We start from the raw sequence: 17,181 nt of genomic DNA on the forward strand, positions 1-17,181 counted from the left end.
TTAGTACGGGTACCAGTCCGTCCACTAGGACCTCCAACGAAGTAGCATCAATAAAGGCTTTCCAAGCCTCCAGTCTGTATAGGATTCTTCAAATTGGGACCTGGCTAACCGCCAGCTGGTAAGCGGGAGATTTGTTCCACTATAGCCGCGCGGGAAGTCTTCTGAGCTGCTCCGGTATATCTTGAGTGGAGGAACATGACGGAATTGCTTGCAGAACAGTGGCATCGATGGGGGATGACTTCAGGACAATGGCGAGAAACTTCCCCTGGCGGTTAGGGTGTTCCAAAAGGACAGTTCATAAGCTGGCATGACGCCTGATAATACCTTGCCAGGCTTGCACAATCTGTCCAGGCTCAACTACCTGTCCTATTGATGGGGTGATCTCAAATATGGTCCGGCAGCGATGTTGTGATGCGGTTCCAGTGATGCCTGTGATGAGCCCTGAGCGGGAATTAGTGCAAGGGCAGATAGTTTCGATTAATGAAATTGATGATAGGCTTAGTCCTGAATAGATTCTATTGTGGAGCATGTCAAGCTCGCCGTAGCTAAGAGGCACTTCGCTCACACCATCGCGGCGTCATACAGTGACTGTTCATACTCATGATTCCAGCCACTGATTTTGTGCTTGCGCTGGATGAGCTGACTATATCAGACGGCGACATCAAGAGAGCCGTCGCGGACGTCCATGGCGACATCAAATAGCGCCAGTTGAGACATAGCAACTCCAACATCCATTCGGTCATCCAGTTGCCACGGTGTCAGAGCAGAGCGAATCAGATCTTTCCAGCTGTTGGTAGTGTCCACTGTAGTTCAACAATATTATCTGTACGAGCACTGTAATAGAATGTTTGTAGTGACTGAAGGACGTTTATTTTATAGAACTATACGGATACATGGAGGCTGAGATAATTCATCTCCGGTAGATGGGGATAAATATGCGCTCTGCTTCCCTAGCATAGCCGGTTGAATGGAGGCACTGATGCCAAACTGGTAAGCGTTGTGAACCATAGCTGGAGAAAGGGATCGTCTAGCCAGTACAGATACCAGCTCGTCCGAAGTAAGTCGATTAAAGCTTTTCAAAACCCGAAGATTTCTGCTAAAAACAGCATCTAGTCAACTAACTATCAAAGACGACAGAAAGACGTGACGACGGGAGAAGAGATGGCGAGATGATAGCAAAAGAGAATAGGGGGAGGAGAGGAGAAGAAGACAAAGAACAGAAAAAGATCGAGGGGGGAAAGAAATCAGACCTGGTTGACGGGCCAGGTTGGGGGTAATAGGACGGAATGTTGTTGTCGAAGGTGGGAGAAGATGTGGGCAATTAAATAGGTGGATCCACGCCTCCCATCTGAAAATTCCTTCACTTTCTGTTACTACCTAGGTTAGGCAGCCACTAAGTAGCTTGTGAATACTGGTGGTCTGGAGCCCGAAAAGGTCGTGATAACTACCTGCAAGTGATGACTTATTTAGAATGGTGAATGATTATAGCGATATGTACTGAAGCTGCATGTTCAATGAATAGTAAAAGCGTACGGACATATAATTGACACAGTGAACATTTACACTCTTATGGGAACATGCTGGTCCTTCTAAGGATTTGTTGCAGTCCAGAGGATTCCGTAGATAGAGTGGCCAAGATTGTGGAGATGCATGGCGCGGGAGATCTACATCCTTGGGTAACATAGTTGCCGCATGGGGCAAACCGCAAACCTAAGACTGACCACCTCCGTATTCTCTACCACCAGGTTTGCGGTTACATGAGTATATTCCATTGAAGCATCATGTATACTACACATCTATATTGAGTGGCTTCTAGTTCTATTAATCAGGTATCTTCGAACGAGTTTCTGCCTAAAACAGGTACTCACCTCATGCCTACCCGCCTAAGGTACGCAGGTATCAGGAGGAGTAACCTAATATTCACTAAGGAGGGGCCAGACAAAGAGAGCCGGGGCTCATTTGAGTGGATATCAACCAATCAGAAGCTTGTGTTATTTTTTGGCTCGGGCCATTTTCCATCCGTTTGTTTACTTTTCGTTGTTACGATCCTGCTATTTCCCCCAGGTATCCTAACAAAACGCCTAGAGTTCTTGTTCCCATTCGTCAATCTGCCAATATCGTGGGCTCATCGTCAAAACGAGACCTCTTCTAAAATCTTAGTATGTGATACCAAGCGAAAAATTTATCCTCGCTAACCTTGATAGGTGTCTCGACAATCCTAGGAAGACCCTCCGCGTGGCTCCACCCGAAGATGGCGGACGAGGAAGACGACATGACTGAGCTCCACTCTCTTATCCTGGAGTTTCTCGCGAGGCCTGCTCTTGATCAGAAGATGATCAAAGAGTTCCATCGTATTCTTTCTGCCGCTATGTGCATCAAGGATCCTCGCATCGACTACGACAGCGACACGGATGAAGCCCGCGAAACCATGAATAATTATGTTATTTCCCTTTCCCGCCATATGCATACCCTGCACAGACATCGCCAGTACGTGCACCCCCGCGTTCAATCCAAAGATGAGGAGATCGGATGTCGCGAGCTCAGTCCTAAGCTTGATGAGTAAGTCCTTCCACTACGTTACTTCTCAGTCTGTCCGAAAAGAATGTGGAAAGGGGCTAATGTTCCAACCCTCTGGAAGGCTCCACGGAGATTTCCGTTGTCCTTCACGACCCAGATCCTTCATTCATTGACCAATTTCCAGCTACCCTCAGTATCTCCCTGACTTGCCTCGTCAAGCAGGCCGATTTTACAATCCTTTTTCTTTACCTCACTATGAAAGCGGTAGCATCCGCATCTCCCTGGCCTGCCTCGTCAAGCAGGCCGATTTTACAATCCCTTTTCTTTACCTCACTATGAAAACGATACATCCGCATTTCCCTGACCTGCCTCGTCAAGCGGGCCGATTTTAAAAGGCCCTCCAACATGCGTCTATATGTGTGAGTATTGTCTTTCGAATGGAAAGGACGTTAAATAGGAAGGACGCTGTTGCCCTTTTGTGCTTTCCCAACAGCAGTTTCCATTCAGAAGCTATCCTAACACCAATCTCCAGGCCAGGTCGTTCACTTTTCTCTCCTCTCCGTACCACGGTACCGTCACGTCACTTTATTTCATAACCTACAAGGAACTACGTCAAAATGGCTATGATCCTTGGTACGGAATCCGCAAGCTTTTCGCTACCTATGCGGCCTCGGGTAGCCTGCGAGTCAAAAACCTCCCAGGCTACAACAGATGCATCAAGCTCGCCCGCCCGTCCATCCCGCCCCGCTCTGCCTCCTCGTACTCGTGCTCAAGTCAAATCCTCTGTCAAGAGTGTTTCTCCAGTCTCCAATATGGATACCGATTTGGACAAGATCATTTCAAATGTGACTTCCATTGAAATGATCACAGAAGGCCTTCTTTCCACACTGCAAACCTTCGGAAGGGAAAGAATCGTGTTCAAAAACCTCAGGGTAGGCTGCTCCGTTTTGTTACAGGAGTAGATATTAACATATATATAGGTAAGCCATTCGGAGTATTACAATGGACTTGAATGGCTCGATGAGGCGTACTGCGAGAGAAACCACATTTCGATGGAGTACAATGAAAAGACCGGCATGGTTATAGTTAATCTACCAGCGTCGGCGGTCCACTGCATTTGCCAGAAAGTTTTCGTGTATTGGCTTGATGAAATCGTGGACTCACAACCTGACGCAAATCTCGTGGCCTACCATGAGGCGGGTAAGTGCTAATAAGCTGCAATACAAAGAACACGAGCTAACAATATACCAGTCGTCGCAAACTTAAGAAAGACTCCTGATGCCGCCCTTCGTCATGAGGAAGAAACATACCCTATAATCGCGGTCGAGGTCGGATTTACCGACACCCTTGACGAGATGTTCGATGCTGCGCGAGAGCTTTTCCGTCATTCCCACGGCGTTACTCAGGTAGTCATCCTTCTTAAGATTTACGAGGTAGGACGTGTTCAGCTCAAAGGGGGTCCCTGGGGTCTCACTGAAACCGAAATTCGGGCTAAGGCCGCCGACCGCTCTTTACCGCAAGCCGTTGTGAATTGGCACAAGGAAAACAATATTAATGTGGTCGGAGATCTGAAGGTATGCCTCTATGTCTGGGGCCCGGAGCGTAAGCACCCGCCTCCAAATCCTATCTGGGAATTCAAGACCGGCCCTTCTATCGGTAGTAGCAACGAAGGCCTCTTCCGACAGAACATGAGAAATCCATTTCTTGACCATGACTTTCGGCTCAAAATCCTTGGCGGTTCGTTCCCCTTGCCTGTCGAGCGCATACGAGAGGGGCTCAAAAAAGCCATCAATGCCGAAATGGTAACAAGGGTAATTCAGTACCTTTACCGCCATCGTTATCTCCGAAAGGATTGACCGCATGTGTAACTGACGCTTGCTGGGTTTTTGTGTTTGTTTCCTCGATTATGCTCGCACCCGTACTTCACGCAGTTTTATGTGTCAGTGGCCCACTGGGTTTTTATGGTATTATTATTCTTTCAAACAAGCTCGTCTCCCGCTAGAATAAAAGTTGCTAACCTCACACCTTTGATGCTCGCCTAATACAATCATTGTGGAGTCGTCCGGAGTAGACAGGTTACTAGCAGTCGTCTTTCAGAAAATGTTAGTACCTAGTCTCGCCGTAATTTCCTCATGTCAGGTCCGCTGGTAGCCAGCTAATTACGTATGCTATCCGTTACCTATCAGAGCGACCGTAGAATGTCTACCTAGATGCGTCGGGTACCACGAGGGAACTATCGAGTACTAGGTGCGTAAGGAAGAGTAGGTAGAGTAGGTAGTACTTCTCACCCTATTAATAATAGGGCCAAGGCCGAACAGGTTTTAAAGGACTTGGTAGTTCACCGCCCGACGCCTCCGCCCGGCAAAAAAGGAAATTTTCCAATTTTTTGCCGGACGTCCGTCATATTTCCCTGTAGCTATCTCCGCATCCCGTGATTCTTCTTTCTCTTGGAATTGTTCCCTGGAAGTTGTATATTGTCTGAGGTTTGTATGTCTACAATGGGCGAGAAGAAGCGCAAGAACAGCCCCGAGGACGCTGTCCTGCCGGAGGGAAAGAAAGCCAAACGGGAGTCCAAGAAGGAGAAGAAGGAGAAGCGCAAGTCGGAGGAAGTCGTTGATGCTGTGAAGCCGGAGGAGGCTCCTGCTTCGGAAGTTAAAGAGGAGAAGAAGGAGAAGAAAGAGAAAAAGGACAAGAAGGAAAAGAAAGAGAAGAAGGAGAAGAAGGATAAGGAAGGAAAGGACGAGAAGACGAAGAAAGAAAAGAAGGACAAGAAGAAAAAGAAGGAGGAAGAAGACACCGACGCTCAACCTACCGAGACCACCGGCGCAGAGCAGGAATCCGCGGACGCCATGGACGTCGACGTAACGCCGACGGAGAACAAACAACCCGAGACGAACGGCACGGCCGAGAACACCGAGACCAAGAAGTCCAAGAAAGACAAGAAGGCCAAAAAGGAAAAGAAGGCAAAGACATCTGAGGGCGATGAGCAGCCTGAGGAGCCCGCGCAGGATGACGCCCCGAAGCAAAAAGGCGCTCGGTTCATCTGCTTCGTTGGTACGAAGGCGTCACCCTCACCATAATAAAAGCATACGAAGACTGACCGCTGATAGGAAATCTCCCCTTCTCGGCCGACCACGAATCCCTGACCAACCACTTCGCCAAAATTGCCCCGCTTTCGGTGCGCGTGGCTACGCAGAAAGAGAAGCCGACGAAATGCCGTGGCTTCGGGTTTGTGGAGTTCGACAACTACGACCGCATGAAGACCTGCCTCAAGCTGTACCACCACTCGATGTTCGATGATGGGAAGTACCCTCCGCGACGGATCAATGTGGAGTTGACGTGAGTTCTTTGTCCTTTGTACATGGAATGCGCACACTGACTGGTATAGTGCTGGCGGCGGCGGGAACACAGACGCCCGCAAGGCAAAGATCGAGGCCAAGAACAAGAAGCTGTACGAGGAAAGACAGCGTCACGCTAAGGAACAGAAGAAGGAGAAGGAGCGGAAGAAGAAGGTGGAGGAAACTGGTGTGGATGACTATGCGGGCGTGCATCCCAGTCGGCTGGGCCGCATGGCATAATCGGTCCGATTGCACATTGATAGACAGCTTTGACTTTGTTATGTTGATGTTGACTTCAAAAGTTTGTTTCGTTTTGTTGAGATATCCTTCCGTTCTTTGTTTCTGGATGAGACGAATCGAGAGGAACGCCGTTATGGTTACTAAAGCGCTTTCTGGCGTTATTGTATGCAATGTACAGTCTAACTAAGCCATAGTCCCTCTTTCCATGTACCCCAAACGTATATTTCGTCCATGCCTGTCTAGCTGATTCTGTAAAGCAAGAGATCGCACCCACAGACCGCTCCTATCAATATAATTCACAATCCTGGCGAAATCCCTGTTCTAAGTTGCTATTGCAACATGATCGCTGATGATAGGGCAGGTTATTCCTAATGATCTTTGTGAAGGTTTCCTGATTGACTTACCGGTGAATTCCAATGCGATAAGACCCTGGAACTAAGGGGATCAGGACAATCCTTCACTACCTAGGTACTAGTATAAGGTAACTGTCATATTATTTAGCGGGCTACCAAACCGTAGTATGATACACTTCACAGTCCTGTCTCTAGGCTCCCCAAAGTGCTGATGCCTGAAGCGAATTGGCCTTATAAATGGGAGCGGCCATTTCGTCATTCTTCTTCCTACTTAATCTTTCCATTGTCGTTGTGGTTGTATTTCATTCCTTCTATACCGTTTGCTCTTGTTCCATTCCTCCCTCATGTGCTCATTTATCTACCTACCCATGACGGAATCATTGGCTTCTCTAGCCCACGATGGAAGCCGCTAAAAGAGTGCGGAAGAGCAGGCTACGGATCAAAGAGATGGGCCGGGCATTTCACAAAACTTGCCCGGGTGACTGGGAAAAGTGTTGCACTAGATGAAAAGCTTAGTCCTTTACGAAGGGCTCAACGTAATCACTGAAAGATACTCCACGATGCGGTATTGCATTGATCTCGCCGAAGAGGTAGACAATCCGCGCATGCATGGTTTCCTCCCTCGCCCACTGAACAAATCATATCTTGAACGGGAGAGGATTACCTGGCACTACAATATCAAGCAAATATGCGTCAACCTGTGACAAGTCCGACAACAATTACCCGCTTTAACTTGTCCTGGACTATATTGATAGCATCAGTTCTCCTTCCTTACCCGACACAATAGGTACTGTTTGGGAGTGCGGCAGAACCGAAAACACCGTCTTAATCTTATGCAAGGTGGGAAACTAAAGAGGTTCCGTTTTCCTTCGGTTTTTCGTCTACACACGCATCTTAACCAGTGGAATCAATCATCAAGCTTTCCATCATGGTGTCATCTGAATTACAGTACTAACCCTACCGTCATGTAGTCTATCGGCATGAATTCGTCCCTATCCTTCACACCACCGACGAAATCAAAATATCTCAGTGACGCTGCTGGTGCAGCTTACAGATCGGCACTCTGCCTTAGATCTGCAATTCAAATCTCGTCTTTTCCTTTATAACGGAATGGCTCTCAAATGCTGTTTTATTGATGGCTGTCGCTATTGGATTGAACGCTGATCGGCTTGAAAGCTCTGGAAGGGAAGCACAAACCAGACAATCGCATTACCGCGACATTATTGTCCTCGATATGTTGCTTGAGGCTTTCACTTCCGGCCTGCCCATGGTCAGGGCTGGGAATTCGAGTGTCCCGGTTGGTACATTACGGTATCAATTCTTGAGCTGATGAAATCCATGTGCAGAGCTCATGCATGCTGCGGAGTCCGAGCAAGTGGATGTGGCGCAAACCCCAAGCGTCCAACAGTCTGGGACTTGCTCCGGTTAGGAGTACGACCTGGTGTGAAAACTATTCCTTCCCGCGCCTTTTCGAGGTCGTCAGGGAATGGATCAAATCTGCAGATAGGAGTGCCTGTTGGTCGCTTTCCCTTGAGGGGTGTTAACTGCGTCATGGCCTCTTTGACATGAAACTGCTGTGTATTGTAACAGCGCAGGGGTCTTTATCAACCAGCCACAGTCCAGAAATACACCTACACCGTACTACTAAAGGTCTACCTTGTAGTCTCTCCATTTAGGTCGATTGAGCTTGTAAGTGATACTCGAAATCAAGCTTGACCAGCTTCGTGTTTTGCATTTGTAGATGGGACATTGCTTAAGCGTCAACCCGCCTGTACACGCTATTATCCATTCTGTTCTTTTGCGATCCTCATTCCATTCATTGGCAATATCCCTGCTTACTGGTACTATGCAACGCATACCGCTTCTACGGTGTATTGTTGTGTCTGACACGATCTCTGACACCATAGGGGTAGAATGGCATTGATCTAGTAACGGTACACAGAGCTACACTCAGCTCCTTTTGGTGGTGTTGTTGATACTTTTTACTCCACTATATCGGTCAAAGCCATTGATCCCAGAAGACCAATAGGGCATCCAGCAGGATGCAGTCCGCAGTGCATGTAGGAAGACTCTATGCAGGATCACCATCCTCTCCCATGCTGGAATCTCGTTCGCTTCAAACATCCTACTGAATTATATCCACGCTGTATCCGAAATATGGACAACCCATGGGCAACATTCATTGGATGATATTGTATAGCAGGTTACATCTTTATACGGCATTAGAAGGGAAAGAGAGAAGATCCGGGACCCAACGCCCCGGACAAGGAAAGAGCATGAGGATCGTAGCACCGAATCAAAAGAGAGGTGGAATCAACGCAGGAAACAAATCATCAGAGGGCATGAGACCCAACCCAGACGCCGGATTAGTGATTTATAGTACCGAGGGAAGGAAACGGAATGCATCTACAGGATCAAGCATTTGCTCTTCTTGGGTTTCGTCGCGGGTCGGGGGTTGAGAACCGCGCTAGAGGGTGTTAACGGAGGGCAAGGGCAAGGACCGAGGACAGGCTGCGGGTAAACCTACCGAATGGCTTCGTCGAACACACTCTTCAGGTTGCGCTGTGTCAGGGCGGAACACTCGAGGTACTTGTGTGCGCGGATTTCCTTGGCCACGGCCAGGGCCTGTTCGTAGGAGACGGGCTCCTGCTTCCGCTGACGGAGGGTTTCTATGGTGGTGCGGTCGTCTCTGAGATCGAGCTTGGTGCCGACCAGGATGATGGGGACATTGGGGGCGTGGTGTTCAATTTCCGGATACCACTATCGGACGGGCTCAGTTAGCGGGGGGAGAGTCGAGTCGGTTGGATTCCGCACCTTGGCTCGGACGTTGTCGAACGACGGCGGACTGACGATCGAGAAACAGATGAGGAAGACATCGGTTTGGGGGTAGGACAACGGGCGAAGTCGGTCGTAATCTTCCTGGCCAGCAGTATCCCAGAGTCCCAAGCTGATCGGTCGGCCATCCACCATCACACTCGCCGTGTAGTTGTCGAATCTGTGGGGCGAACAAGTCAATGACGGGGTCGTTTCGCGTCGATCAGGGGTAGGGTCACGAACACGGTCGGGATATATTCACCGGGGAAAGCGTTGGTCGTATAGGAGATCAGGAGACATGTCTGGCGGGGAGCGAGTTAGCTGGGCAGAGACGACTGGGGACGGAGAAGTTCGGAGGGACACGATAGAAGAGAAAAGAGAGGAAAAAGGAGGAACCAAGACAGCAAGACTTACTTTTCCCACAGCACCATCGCCAGTGACTACACACTGCACAGGGAGGCTCGTTAGCCGCGGTTTGCGAGACCGACCGATAAGCGACGGGAAAGCGGGCGACAGCTGACCTTCAGGGATTGAGTAGCGGGACCCGTTGCCATGCTGGGAGAACGAGAAGGGACTGATGGAGAGGAAGGAGGACAATTGAGGACGAGAGGCGCGAAGGGGAGAGATGACCGAGAGGAGAAGCTGAAGTGGGAAATGAGCTGAGGGCGATCGTGGGAGGGTTGGCGGAAAGCAAGGTCGACGGGTAAACTATCTGCAAGAACAAATTGAGGGTGCGGTCACGCAGGAGATGGATATATGTAGAAGATAGAATATAAAGAGATAGAAGAAGAGACGAAGAAGCGAGGAAATAATTATGAACAAGGAAGAGGGAAGAGGACGAAAGGTGGGGAGGAGGTGAAGAGGATGGAGAGAGGAAGAGGAGGAAGAGGAGAAGAAGTTGAGGGGGAGTTGAAGTGACGGACGGAGTTAGTGTGATGGATGCACTCAGGAGGCACTAAAACTGCTGTCGATAGCTCACTGCGGATCTCTCTGTGCAGGCAATTTATTTGAGAAAAATATTCGAGGTCCGACAGAATGCTTCTTCGAATGCTTTCGCTGGTCACTACATCATACGGCGTACATCGGAACATCTACTTTATATATATATATATAGACGCCCCGACGACCCAAGAACACCTACAGGACAGTCATCTCAGCTCCAGGAGACAATCCTATTCTTCCTCTCAGAAGCCTGACCGGTTCCATCCGCTCGCGAACCAAGGACACCCGTCTCCATGGTCCGGTTCAGGGGTGGGGGGAGTTCCAGATCTAGTCCAACATGCATTTCACGGCAGACTCAACTATACTATACCCAAATATAGCCCTATAGACACCCATCGCAAGTCCAATCCCAGCCACCACACTGGGTGCCACAGCACCCTGCATTGCATGACCGTCCTTATCACAACGCCCCATGCACCCAGCACTCGTCCTCAACCGCCGTGGCGCAGGAGGATCCTCCTCCGCGTCCTATCCTACCCTACGCCCGAGTTACACTCGCCGACCCCTCCAGAAACCCACTCCCAACCTTCACATCGTACGGCCGCTCCATCAACTCCTTGGCCTGAAGGCCAAATTGTTGAAAATACGGGTTCAACAGATGGGTCTGAAGCGCCTCTTGGTCCCGATATCTGCGGCTGTCAGCGGGATGGACTCGTCCTGGGCGGCAGCATCCCAGGGACACACACCTCTCCACTACCATAATCTCATTCCCATCCTTAATAGAGAAGGCATAGTAGATCAGCGTGTCAGGCTCGTGCTCCTTGACCTTGCGGGTCAACTCGGACAGATGCGCGGAAAGCTGTTCGATCGCACATCGCAGATGTCAGCCGTTGAATGTCTGTAATACACCCACTCCGGCTGGGAATCCAGGGATGCCGTTCCAGAGCCGGAAAGCGACGGACGGGGTGGACTCACTTCATCATGCTTGCCCGGCTTGGGGTACATGATCGCCACGACGTTTACTTCTTCCGCGGACATGTTGCAGAACTGAATCGACAAGGAGAGAAGAAGGAAAAAAGGGTCGATCCACGGGAGATCGCAAGTGTTTAAACGGCCAACGCTGACTGCGATGGACGCATGTGGGGTAGTCAACCTTACTTGTTCCTAAGTTTATCGCCAGGCTGACTAACCGCATGCCTTCGTCCTGCTACGAGGAGGTTCCGGTCGGTGATTGGTCTCGCTAAATTTGGTATCTCGGTTAAACATCGATAGATATATACACGATCTGAAGGAAAAAGCATCTTTGGTTCGAGGCCTCGCCAGACGGCCGTCGGGTGGGCCCCGTTCCCGGTCGGAATGCCGTGAACAGCATGCTACATCACCGGTGGAGCCACAAAGGAATCCGGGATGCCGTCGAATACCCAGTTGAGCGAATCGAACACCTCCGAGAACCCCACTTCGCTGATGAACGCGCCCTGGTCGAAGTTGGGCGGATACATGAGTCCGGGGTCGGCCAGAGAGTTGTCCTGCTTGATGGGTGCAGGGCCGGTGGCGGTCGACATGTTGGGGTTGGCCATGGCCGCTACCGTAGGTTAGCTTCAACGAGGCAACGAGGATCAGGCGAGAGGAACAAAAGGAGCAACGCACCTTGAGCATCCTCGATGCTCTTCATCGGCATAAACCGCTGTCGCCAGCGCCAAACCGTGTCATAGACGTGGCTCATGCTCATTCTACAGCGCACCTTCAGCAAGAGGGAGTCCTCGCCCGCTTCCGGAGCGCCCGCATTCCACATCTGGGCGAGGATATCAGCCAACCGCACAGGCCGGTCATGGTCCATCACACTGATCCGCCGAATCGCCGAGATGGCTCCGTTGAACAGCAGCTTCCCATGTTCGAAATCGATATGTCGACTGAATTCGCTCTTGAGTAATTTCATCAACGCGAACGCAGCCGACACGATCATCTGCAGGATGTAGTTCGTCGCATGGCCGATGAGTTCGCCGGGGGATGTCTCGAGGTCGAGCACCCGCCCCAGGAACGATGTCGTGGCAATGAAGAGTTTCGTCAAATCATCACTTCGCGGGTTGGAACCCAAAAACACAAAGTACCTGAGGTGCAATTCTGCTGCACGAAGATGGATCATGTTGATGTCTACAACGCGTTAAAACTACCCGTGGGGGAGAAGGGCGCAGACAACGTACGCGAAATGCTGGGTCCAAAGTCGAGTTCCATGTCGCGCAGCTCATTTTCCAGAAGCTGCACGATCAACAGCTTCTCCGAGCTGTTGAACTCGCCGGGCTCCGGCTTGCCGCTATATAAGGATTTGGTGACTCGGTCGCAGAACTTTTCTATCCGCAGCCGCACGCGCAAGTCCTCTGAAGGGTTGTAGTCGGCATCTCGAAGCGAAGCTGGTTCCAGGGCCCAGTCGTAGATTGTGCCGGGAGGCTGTCCATAGCCAGTGGCCACGCTGGGATGAGTTAGATATCATTCGTTTCAACTGGAGATGGGCGGGATGCGATGCTTACTTTTGGGCCACTACGTTACAAATCGCCCACGTCTGTAAGCGGTCTTTGACCGCTTCTCCTTGGGCTTCCATTCGGAATGTCGTGAATTCTTCTGCCTGAACCGGACGGTGCAAGCCTAGTTGCATGGCAATCTGCATCATCAGCCCGCTCAGCATGAACGTAGCGTCTGTCCGCTGACTCGTCGTCGGCAACGGCCAGGTACAGAGCAAACACAGTGCCTTGACCACGCGGTAGTCTTGCGGAACCGCAGTGATGGTCGACCAGAGAAGCCTACTAAAAGGCCCTGATAGCGCACTAAGAAGGCCTGGTTCCGAGGGCGCCCGTCGGCTGGCAATACAGACGATTGTCCATGCCTGTAATGGACAGCGACGATGGTATTCCTCGGGGGGCTTCTGGGGGTTGAGAAGCGGCAGGAAGGGATGGTAGTATCGGAAGAACCTATGCCACGGTTAGGACGGTGATGATGCAGGAGGATGACAACAATGGAGAGAGATACTGTTCAAATAGCCGTGCGACCCGCGCTCTAGACAGCGTGATATCCTCCAGCTTCCACACGTTATCATCCTGGGAGGGGACGGAGGCATCTCGAGTCATATTCATCGGGCTAGCCAGAGGCTGAGCCTCCAAGGGAGCAGACAACGGCCGGGTTCGATTAGCCATGGCCGAATCAGGGCCACAGAAGACATCTTCGGAGCACTGAGACAGCTCATCACTGACGTTTGCCTCCGCTGCGTGGGCCGGATCGTTGGATGCAAGCCGTCGACGGAGATCGGCTATCTCCCTTTCCATCTCCGCATTGCGCCTGGATAGAAGGTCAGTTAACCAGATGTCATGTAACGGGGAGTATGGAGAAGCGAGGTACCTTCGTTTGGAGATACGTTGGAAGGAGGGCTCCACCTTGCATTCGATATGGAGACGCCGACAACGGGAACATGCTGCCGCCGGAGTCTGCACGATATCACACCGGAGCTGTGGACATACTCAGCACTGGCGGGGGAGCAAAGACCCTGGCCTGGAGACATATCGAAGTGGAGGCACCGGGTCCAGGGGGGAAGCTTACCTTCTGTTGCTTGCACTCATTGCAGGCCTTTCGACAGCCCCCTCGGCGCTTCCCGGTGATTGGGGGGACCTTCTCCATCTCGCACGGCTCCGAACTCCTGGTTGATAGATCGTAGGCAGAGATGGGTCGGGGAAACCTAGGATTGTTCCGAAGGTCGCTGGTGGCGGAGGGAGATATCAGATGGGCTGGGGTAGGCAACCCGTTCGGTGCCAGGACGCTCCGATAGTCCAGATCCATCAGTATAAATCGAAAGTGATCACCCGCCGGTATGGAACCGCATCGGGGGAAAGGAAACACATGCAAAATGGGAGTGTCACTGTGAGAGCGAACATGGCGATGTGCCGGAAATCGGCAGAAAAGTTTTGGGCGGGGGGTGCGAAGTTCGGAGTGAGTCAGCATGTGTTTTATGCACATAACCTTTCATAACATTCGTAATGCTAACCCATTACATAGTACGACCTACATAGTACCTCTAGGTAGTTACTCCATACTATCTACCTTAACTCATACCCACCCAATTTATCCACTATCCTTCTACCGCTATCGATGTACTGTTATGGTTATTATTCTTCTTCCCATACTTCCATAATGACCTCATGTTCCTGAGCTCCGCCACGCGCTAGACCCAATCCAGCCGCTTTCCAAGAATAGCATGGAGCGGCCTTACATAACCCTCCTGCCCGTTTCAGTCTGGCATCAACCAACAACCACCCGTGACGACGTCGTCAACTAAAACAACTGCTGGTCGGTCTCCAGTTCTAGGCTGCCGCAATTCCCGCTCCCCTCTATAACCTCGTCTCTCCTCGCTTGCGTTTCTCTTCTCCTCCTGTTCCGCATCCTCTCTGTCCTCCCGAAACCCCTATTCAGCTTCATGGCGGACGTTGATATCACAGCCCCAGCGGCCTCCTCTCCCCGAGACCCCGATGCGCCACCATTAAGTGCGGGCTCAGCCGGTCCCCAACCCGAGGCTCATGCAGTTCCTCCCGCCATTTCGGAGGAATTGAAGGCTCGGCTGGATAAGGTTATCTATTCCGATGTGAGTGGTCTCATCCTAGCTTCTTCGCGGGGAGCCCACTAACCTTGACGTCAATTCATAGATCGGGATCACAACCCTCCTCACTCGTTTGAAACAAAGCGTCGCTTCTGCTAGGGTTTGTCTCCGATTGATCGCGCGATCTTGCTAAACCCCGCAATCATTCCTGACACCTGCCTAGGATTTCTCTACCTTTCTCAAGAAACGGTCGACCCTGGAAGAAGAACATGCGCAAGGCTTGCGAAAGCTATCACGTACCCTCCACGATTCTGCCTCTCGTCCCGACAACCGCCAAGGTACCTACAGTCATAGCTACAATGACCTGAGTCGATTCCACGACCGCATGGCCGACCATGGGCTCCAATTCTCCGTCTCCCTGCAGCAAATGGCCGACGATCTCCACGAACTTGCGGCCAACATTGAACGTGGTCGTAAGCAATGGAAGCAAACCGGTTTGACGGCGGAGAAGCGAGTGACTGAGGCTGAGGCGTCTGCCGAGAAGGCGAAGGCCAAGTACGACTCGCTGGCGGAACAGTATGACCGCGTGCGCACGGGTGACAAACAGGGAGGAAAATTCGGCCTCAAGGGCCATAAATCTGCGGCCCAGCATGAAGAAGACTTGCTCCGCAAGGTCCAGAACGCCGATGCGGACTACCAGGCCAAGGTCCAAGCCGCCCAAACCGCTCGACAGGAGCTGATTTCTACCCACCGGCCCCAGGCTGTGCACAACATCCAGCAATTGATTTCGGAATGCGACTCTGGGTTGGGACTGCAGCTGCAGAAGTTCGGTAAGCTGTGGTGTTTTGTGCAGCGTTATGGTTCCGCGCTGACAGTGCATAGCAACCTTCAACGAGAAACTACTAGTAGGACAGGGCCTTACCATCAGTCCTCTGAAGGACGGTGCTACAAGCGGTCCCAGAAGCCTCTATGAAGCTGTCCATCATGTAGACAACCAGAAGGATTTCCATGATTACATTCTGAGCCATGAAAGCAACCCAAATGCTGTGTCCTCGGAACAGATCCAGTATCAGCGCCATCCGGTATGTTTTACTTCATTGTCATTCTCCACGGATCCTAACATTATCGCTGCAGACTCTCGGAGGTGGTCTCTCTCCTGTCGCCCCGACTTCACAGACCAGCACCCAAAACAAGCGTCAGTCGATGTTACCGCAGTCGCTCTCCCAGCAACAACTTCCATTGTCGCAGCCGTCCGCGCCAACTCCAACCACGGCGCCACCAGCTGAGCCACCTTCGACAACTCAGACCTTACCTTATCACCCGCCACAGCCCGATTCCTTTTCATCAACTCCCTACCAGCCCCCGTACCCGTCCGGTCCTCCGCTTAATGAGAAGGCCCCTCTCAACCCGCCGGCTATGACAGGTTCATTGGGCCCACAATCGAGCCCCTTGCCACCCGCGAGCACTTTCCAGTCGAACCTGCCTCCTTTGAAGCCAGTGTTTGGCGTGAGTCTGAATGACCTATATGCCCGAGATGGAACTGCGGTGCCTATGATCGTCTACCAATGTTTCCAGGCCATCGAACTTTTCGGGCTGGAAATGGAGGGCATTTACCGACTATCGGGAAGTGCGAACCATATCAGTCAGATGAAATCACTTTTTGACAATGGTTAGTGTGCCGCATGTGTACCTATGGATATTCCTAACGTGATGTAGATTCGTCACAAGTGGACTTCACCAACCCCGAAAACTTCTATCATGATGTGAACAGTGTGGCGGGTTTGCTGAAGCAGTTCTTCCGGGATCTCCCTGATCCGCTGTTCACCTCACAGGCCTATGTTGATTTTATCGGCGCAGCTCGTATGTATTGATCGGCCGTTCCCGAATCTCGACCGCTAACATCCTACAGGCATCGATGATGACATCCAGCGCCGGGATTCTCTCCACGCGCTCGTCAACAACCTCCCAGATGCCCACTACGCTACTCTGAGGGCATTGGTTTTGGTATGTCATTGTTCAAGATAGCTACGGCTTGATTCTAACGTCCTCTAGCATCTCAACAAGATTCAAGAACACTACACCCAAAACCGCATGAACGCCGGTAACATTGCCATCTGTTTCGGGTAAGCTTATCCCAGCTTTGCGTGCCATGAGTTCCACCTAACTCTTCTCTAGACCCACGCTCATGGGCGCCAATGGCGCTGGCGGTAACATTGCGGATGCCGGATGGCAAGTCCGTGTCATTGAAACGATTCTCGTAAACACTTTCCAGATTTTCGATGACGATTGAATCAACCCTGGCTGTTGTTATGATTCCCCTTGGTTTACTCTCGTCCGTTTGAGTACCCTTGAGTAAGGTACTGTGTACATAATATTGTTGGGTATTTTGCGCCGCAACTCT

General features: G+C 51.1%; 7 protein-coding genes across 7 annotated transcripts; 4 read left to right on the forward strand and 3 right to left on the reverse strand.

Moving 5' to 3' along the window:
• The first annotated feature begins 1,714 nt into the window (after positions 1-1,714).
• On the forward strand, positions 1,715-2,330 carry BDV59DRAFT_14818 (uncharacterized protein). Its single transcript, XM_073687320.1, has 2 exons — positions 1,715-2,159; positions 2,205-2,330. Exons 1-2 carry the CDS (start codon positions 1,872-1,874, stop codon positions 2,220-2,222), a joined length of 306 nt encoding a protein of 101 aa, XP_073548935.1. The 5' UTR covers positions 1,715-1,871; the 3' UTR covers positions 2,223-2,330.
• A 918-nt stretch (positions 2,331-3,248) lies between these two features.
• On the forward strand, positions 3,249-4,820 carry BDV59DRAFT_175950 (uncharacterized protein). Its single transcript, XM_073689352.1, has 3 exons — positions 3,249-3,449; positions 3,498-3,717; positions 3,769-4,820. The coding sequence occupies exons 1-3, from the start codon at positions 3,330-3,332 to the stop codon at positions 4,371-4,373; spliced, it is 945 nt and encodes a 314-aa protein (XP_073548936.1). The 5' UTR covers positions 3,249-3,329; the 3' UTR covers positions 4,374-4,820.
• Positions 4,821-5,188: 368 nt separating this feature from the next.
• Positions 5,189-6,309, forward strand: BDV59DRAFT_175953 (RNA-binding protein). Its single transcript, XM_073689353.1, has 3 exons — positions 5,189-5,571; positions 5,628-5,856; positions 5,906-6,309. Exons 1-3 carry the CDS (start codon positions 5,367-5,369, stop codon positions 6,093-6,095), a joined length of 624 nt encoding a protein of 207 aa, XP_073548937.1. The 5' UTR covers positions 5,189-5,366; the 3' UTR covers positions 6,096-6,309.
• Positions 6,310-8,533: 2,224 nt separating this feature from the next.
• Positions 8,534-10,321, reverse strand: racA (putative Rho GTPase Rac). The gene is made up of 6 exons (XM_073689354.1): positions 9,784-10,321; positions 9,677-9,709; positions 9,506-9,564; positions 9,263-9,443; positions 8,976-9,208; positions 8,534-8,915 (listed from the first exon to the last, which is right to left on the reverse strand). Exons 1-6 carry the CDS (start codon positions 9,814-9,816, stop codon positions 8,855-8,857), a joined length of 600 nt encoding a protein of 199 aa, XP_073548938.1. The 5' UTR covers positions 9,817-10,321; the 3' UTR covers positions 8,534-8,854.
• A 421-nt stretch (positions 10,322-10,742) lies between these two features.
• Positions 10,743-11,242, reverse strand: BDV59DRAFT_201027 (putative quinol monooxygenase; the record flags this gene model as incomplete). The annotated part of the gene is made up of 3 exons (XM_073693724.1): positions 10,743-10,893; positions 10,951-11,063; positions 11,180-11,242. The coding sequence occupies 3 exons, from the start codon at positions 11,240-11,242 to the stop codon at positions 10,743-10,745; spliced, it is 327 nt and encodes a 108-aa protein (XP_073548939.1).
• Positions 11,243-11,577: 335 nt separating this feature from the next.
• Positions 11,578-14,026, reverse strand: BDV59DRAFT_192538 (transcription factor domain-containing protein; the record flags this gene model as incomplete). The annotated part of the gene is made up of 7 exons (XM_073692060.1): positions 11,578-11,786; positions 11,852-12,355; positions 12,406-12,671; positions 12,730-13,167; positions 13,226-13,531; positions 13,592-13,698; positions 13,790-14,026. The coding sequence occupies 7 exons, from the start codon at positions 14,024-14,026 to the stop codon at positions 11,578-11,580; spliced, it is 2,067 nt and encodes a 688-aa protein (XP_073548940.1).
• A 471-nt stretch (positions 14,027-14,497) lies between these two features.
• rgd1 (putative Rho GTPase activator (Rgd1)) lies at positions 14,498-17,079 on the forward strand. Its single transcript, XM_073687403.1, has 9 exons — positions 14,498-14,825; positions 14,887-14,940; positions 15,004-15,610; positions 15,663-15,862; positions 15,915-16,449; positions 16,497-16,640; positions 16,690-16,784; positions 16,833-16,903; positions 16,956-17,079. Exons 1-9 carry the CDS (start codon positions 14,661-14,663, stop codon positions 17,068-17,070), a joined length of 1,986 nt encoding a protein of 661 aa, XP_073548941.1. The 5' UTR covers positions 14,498-14,660; the 3' UTR covers positions 17,071-17,079.
• The last annotated feature ends 102 nt before the right edge of the window (positions 17,080-17,181 follow it).

This window comes from Aspergillus ambiguus (assembly GCF_047715705.1).
Source record: "Aspergillus ambiguus strain CBS 117.58 unplaced genomic scaffold BDV59scaffold_11, whole genome shotgun sequence".
NCBI lineage: Eukaryota > Fungi > Ascomycota > Eurotiomycetes > Eurotiales > Aspergillaceae > Aspergillus > Aspergillus ambiguus.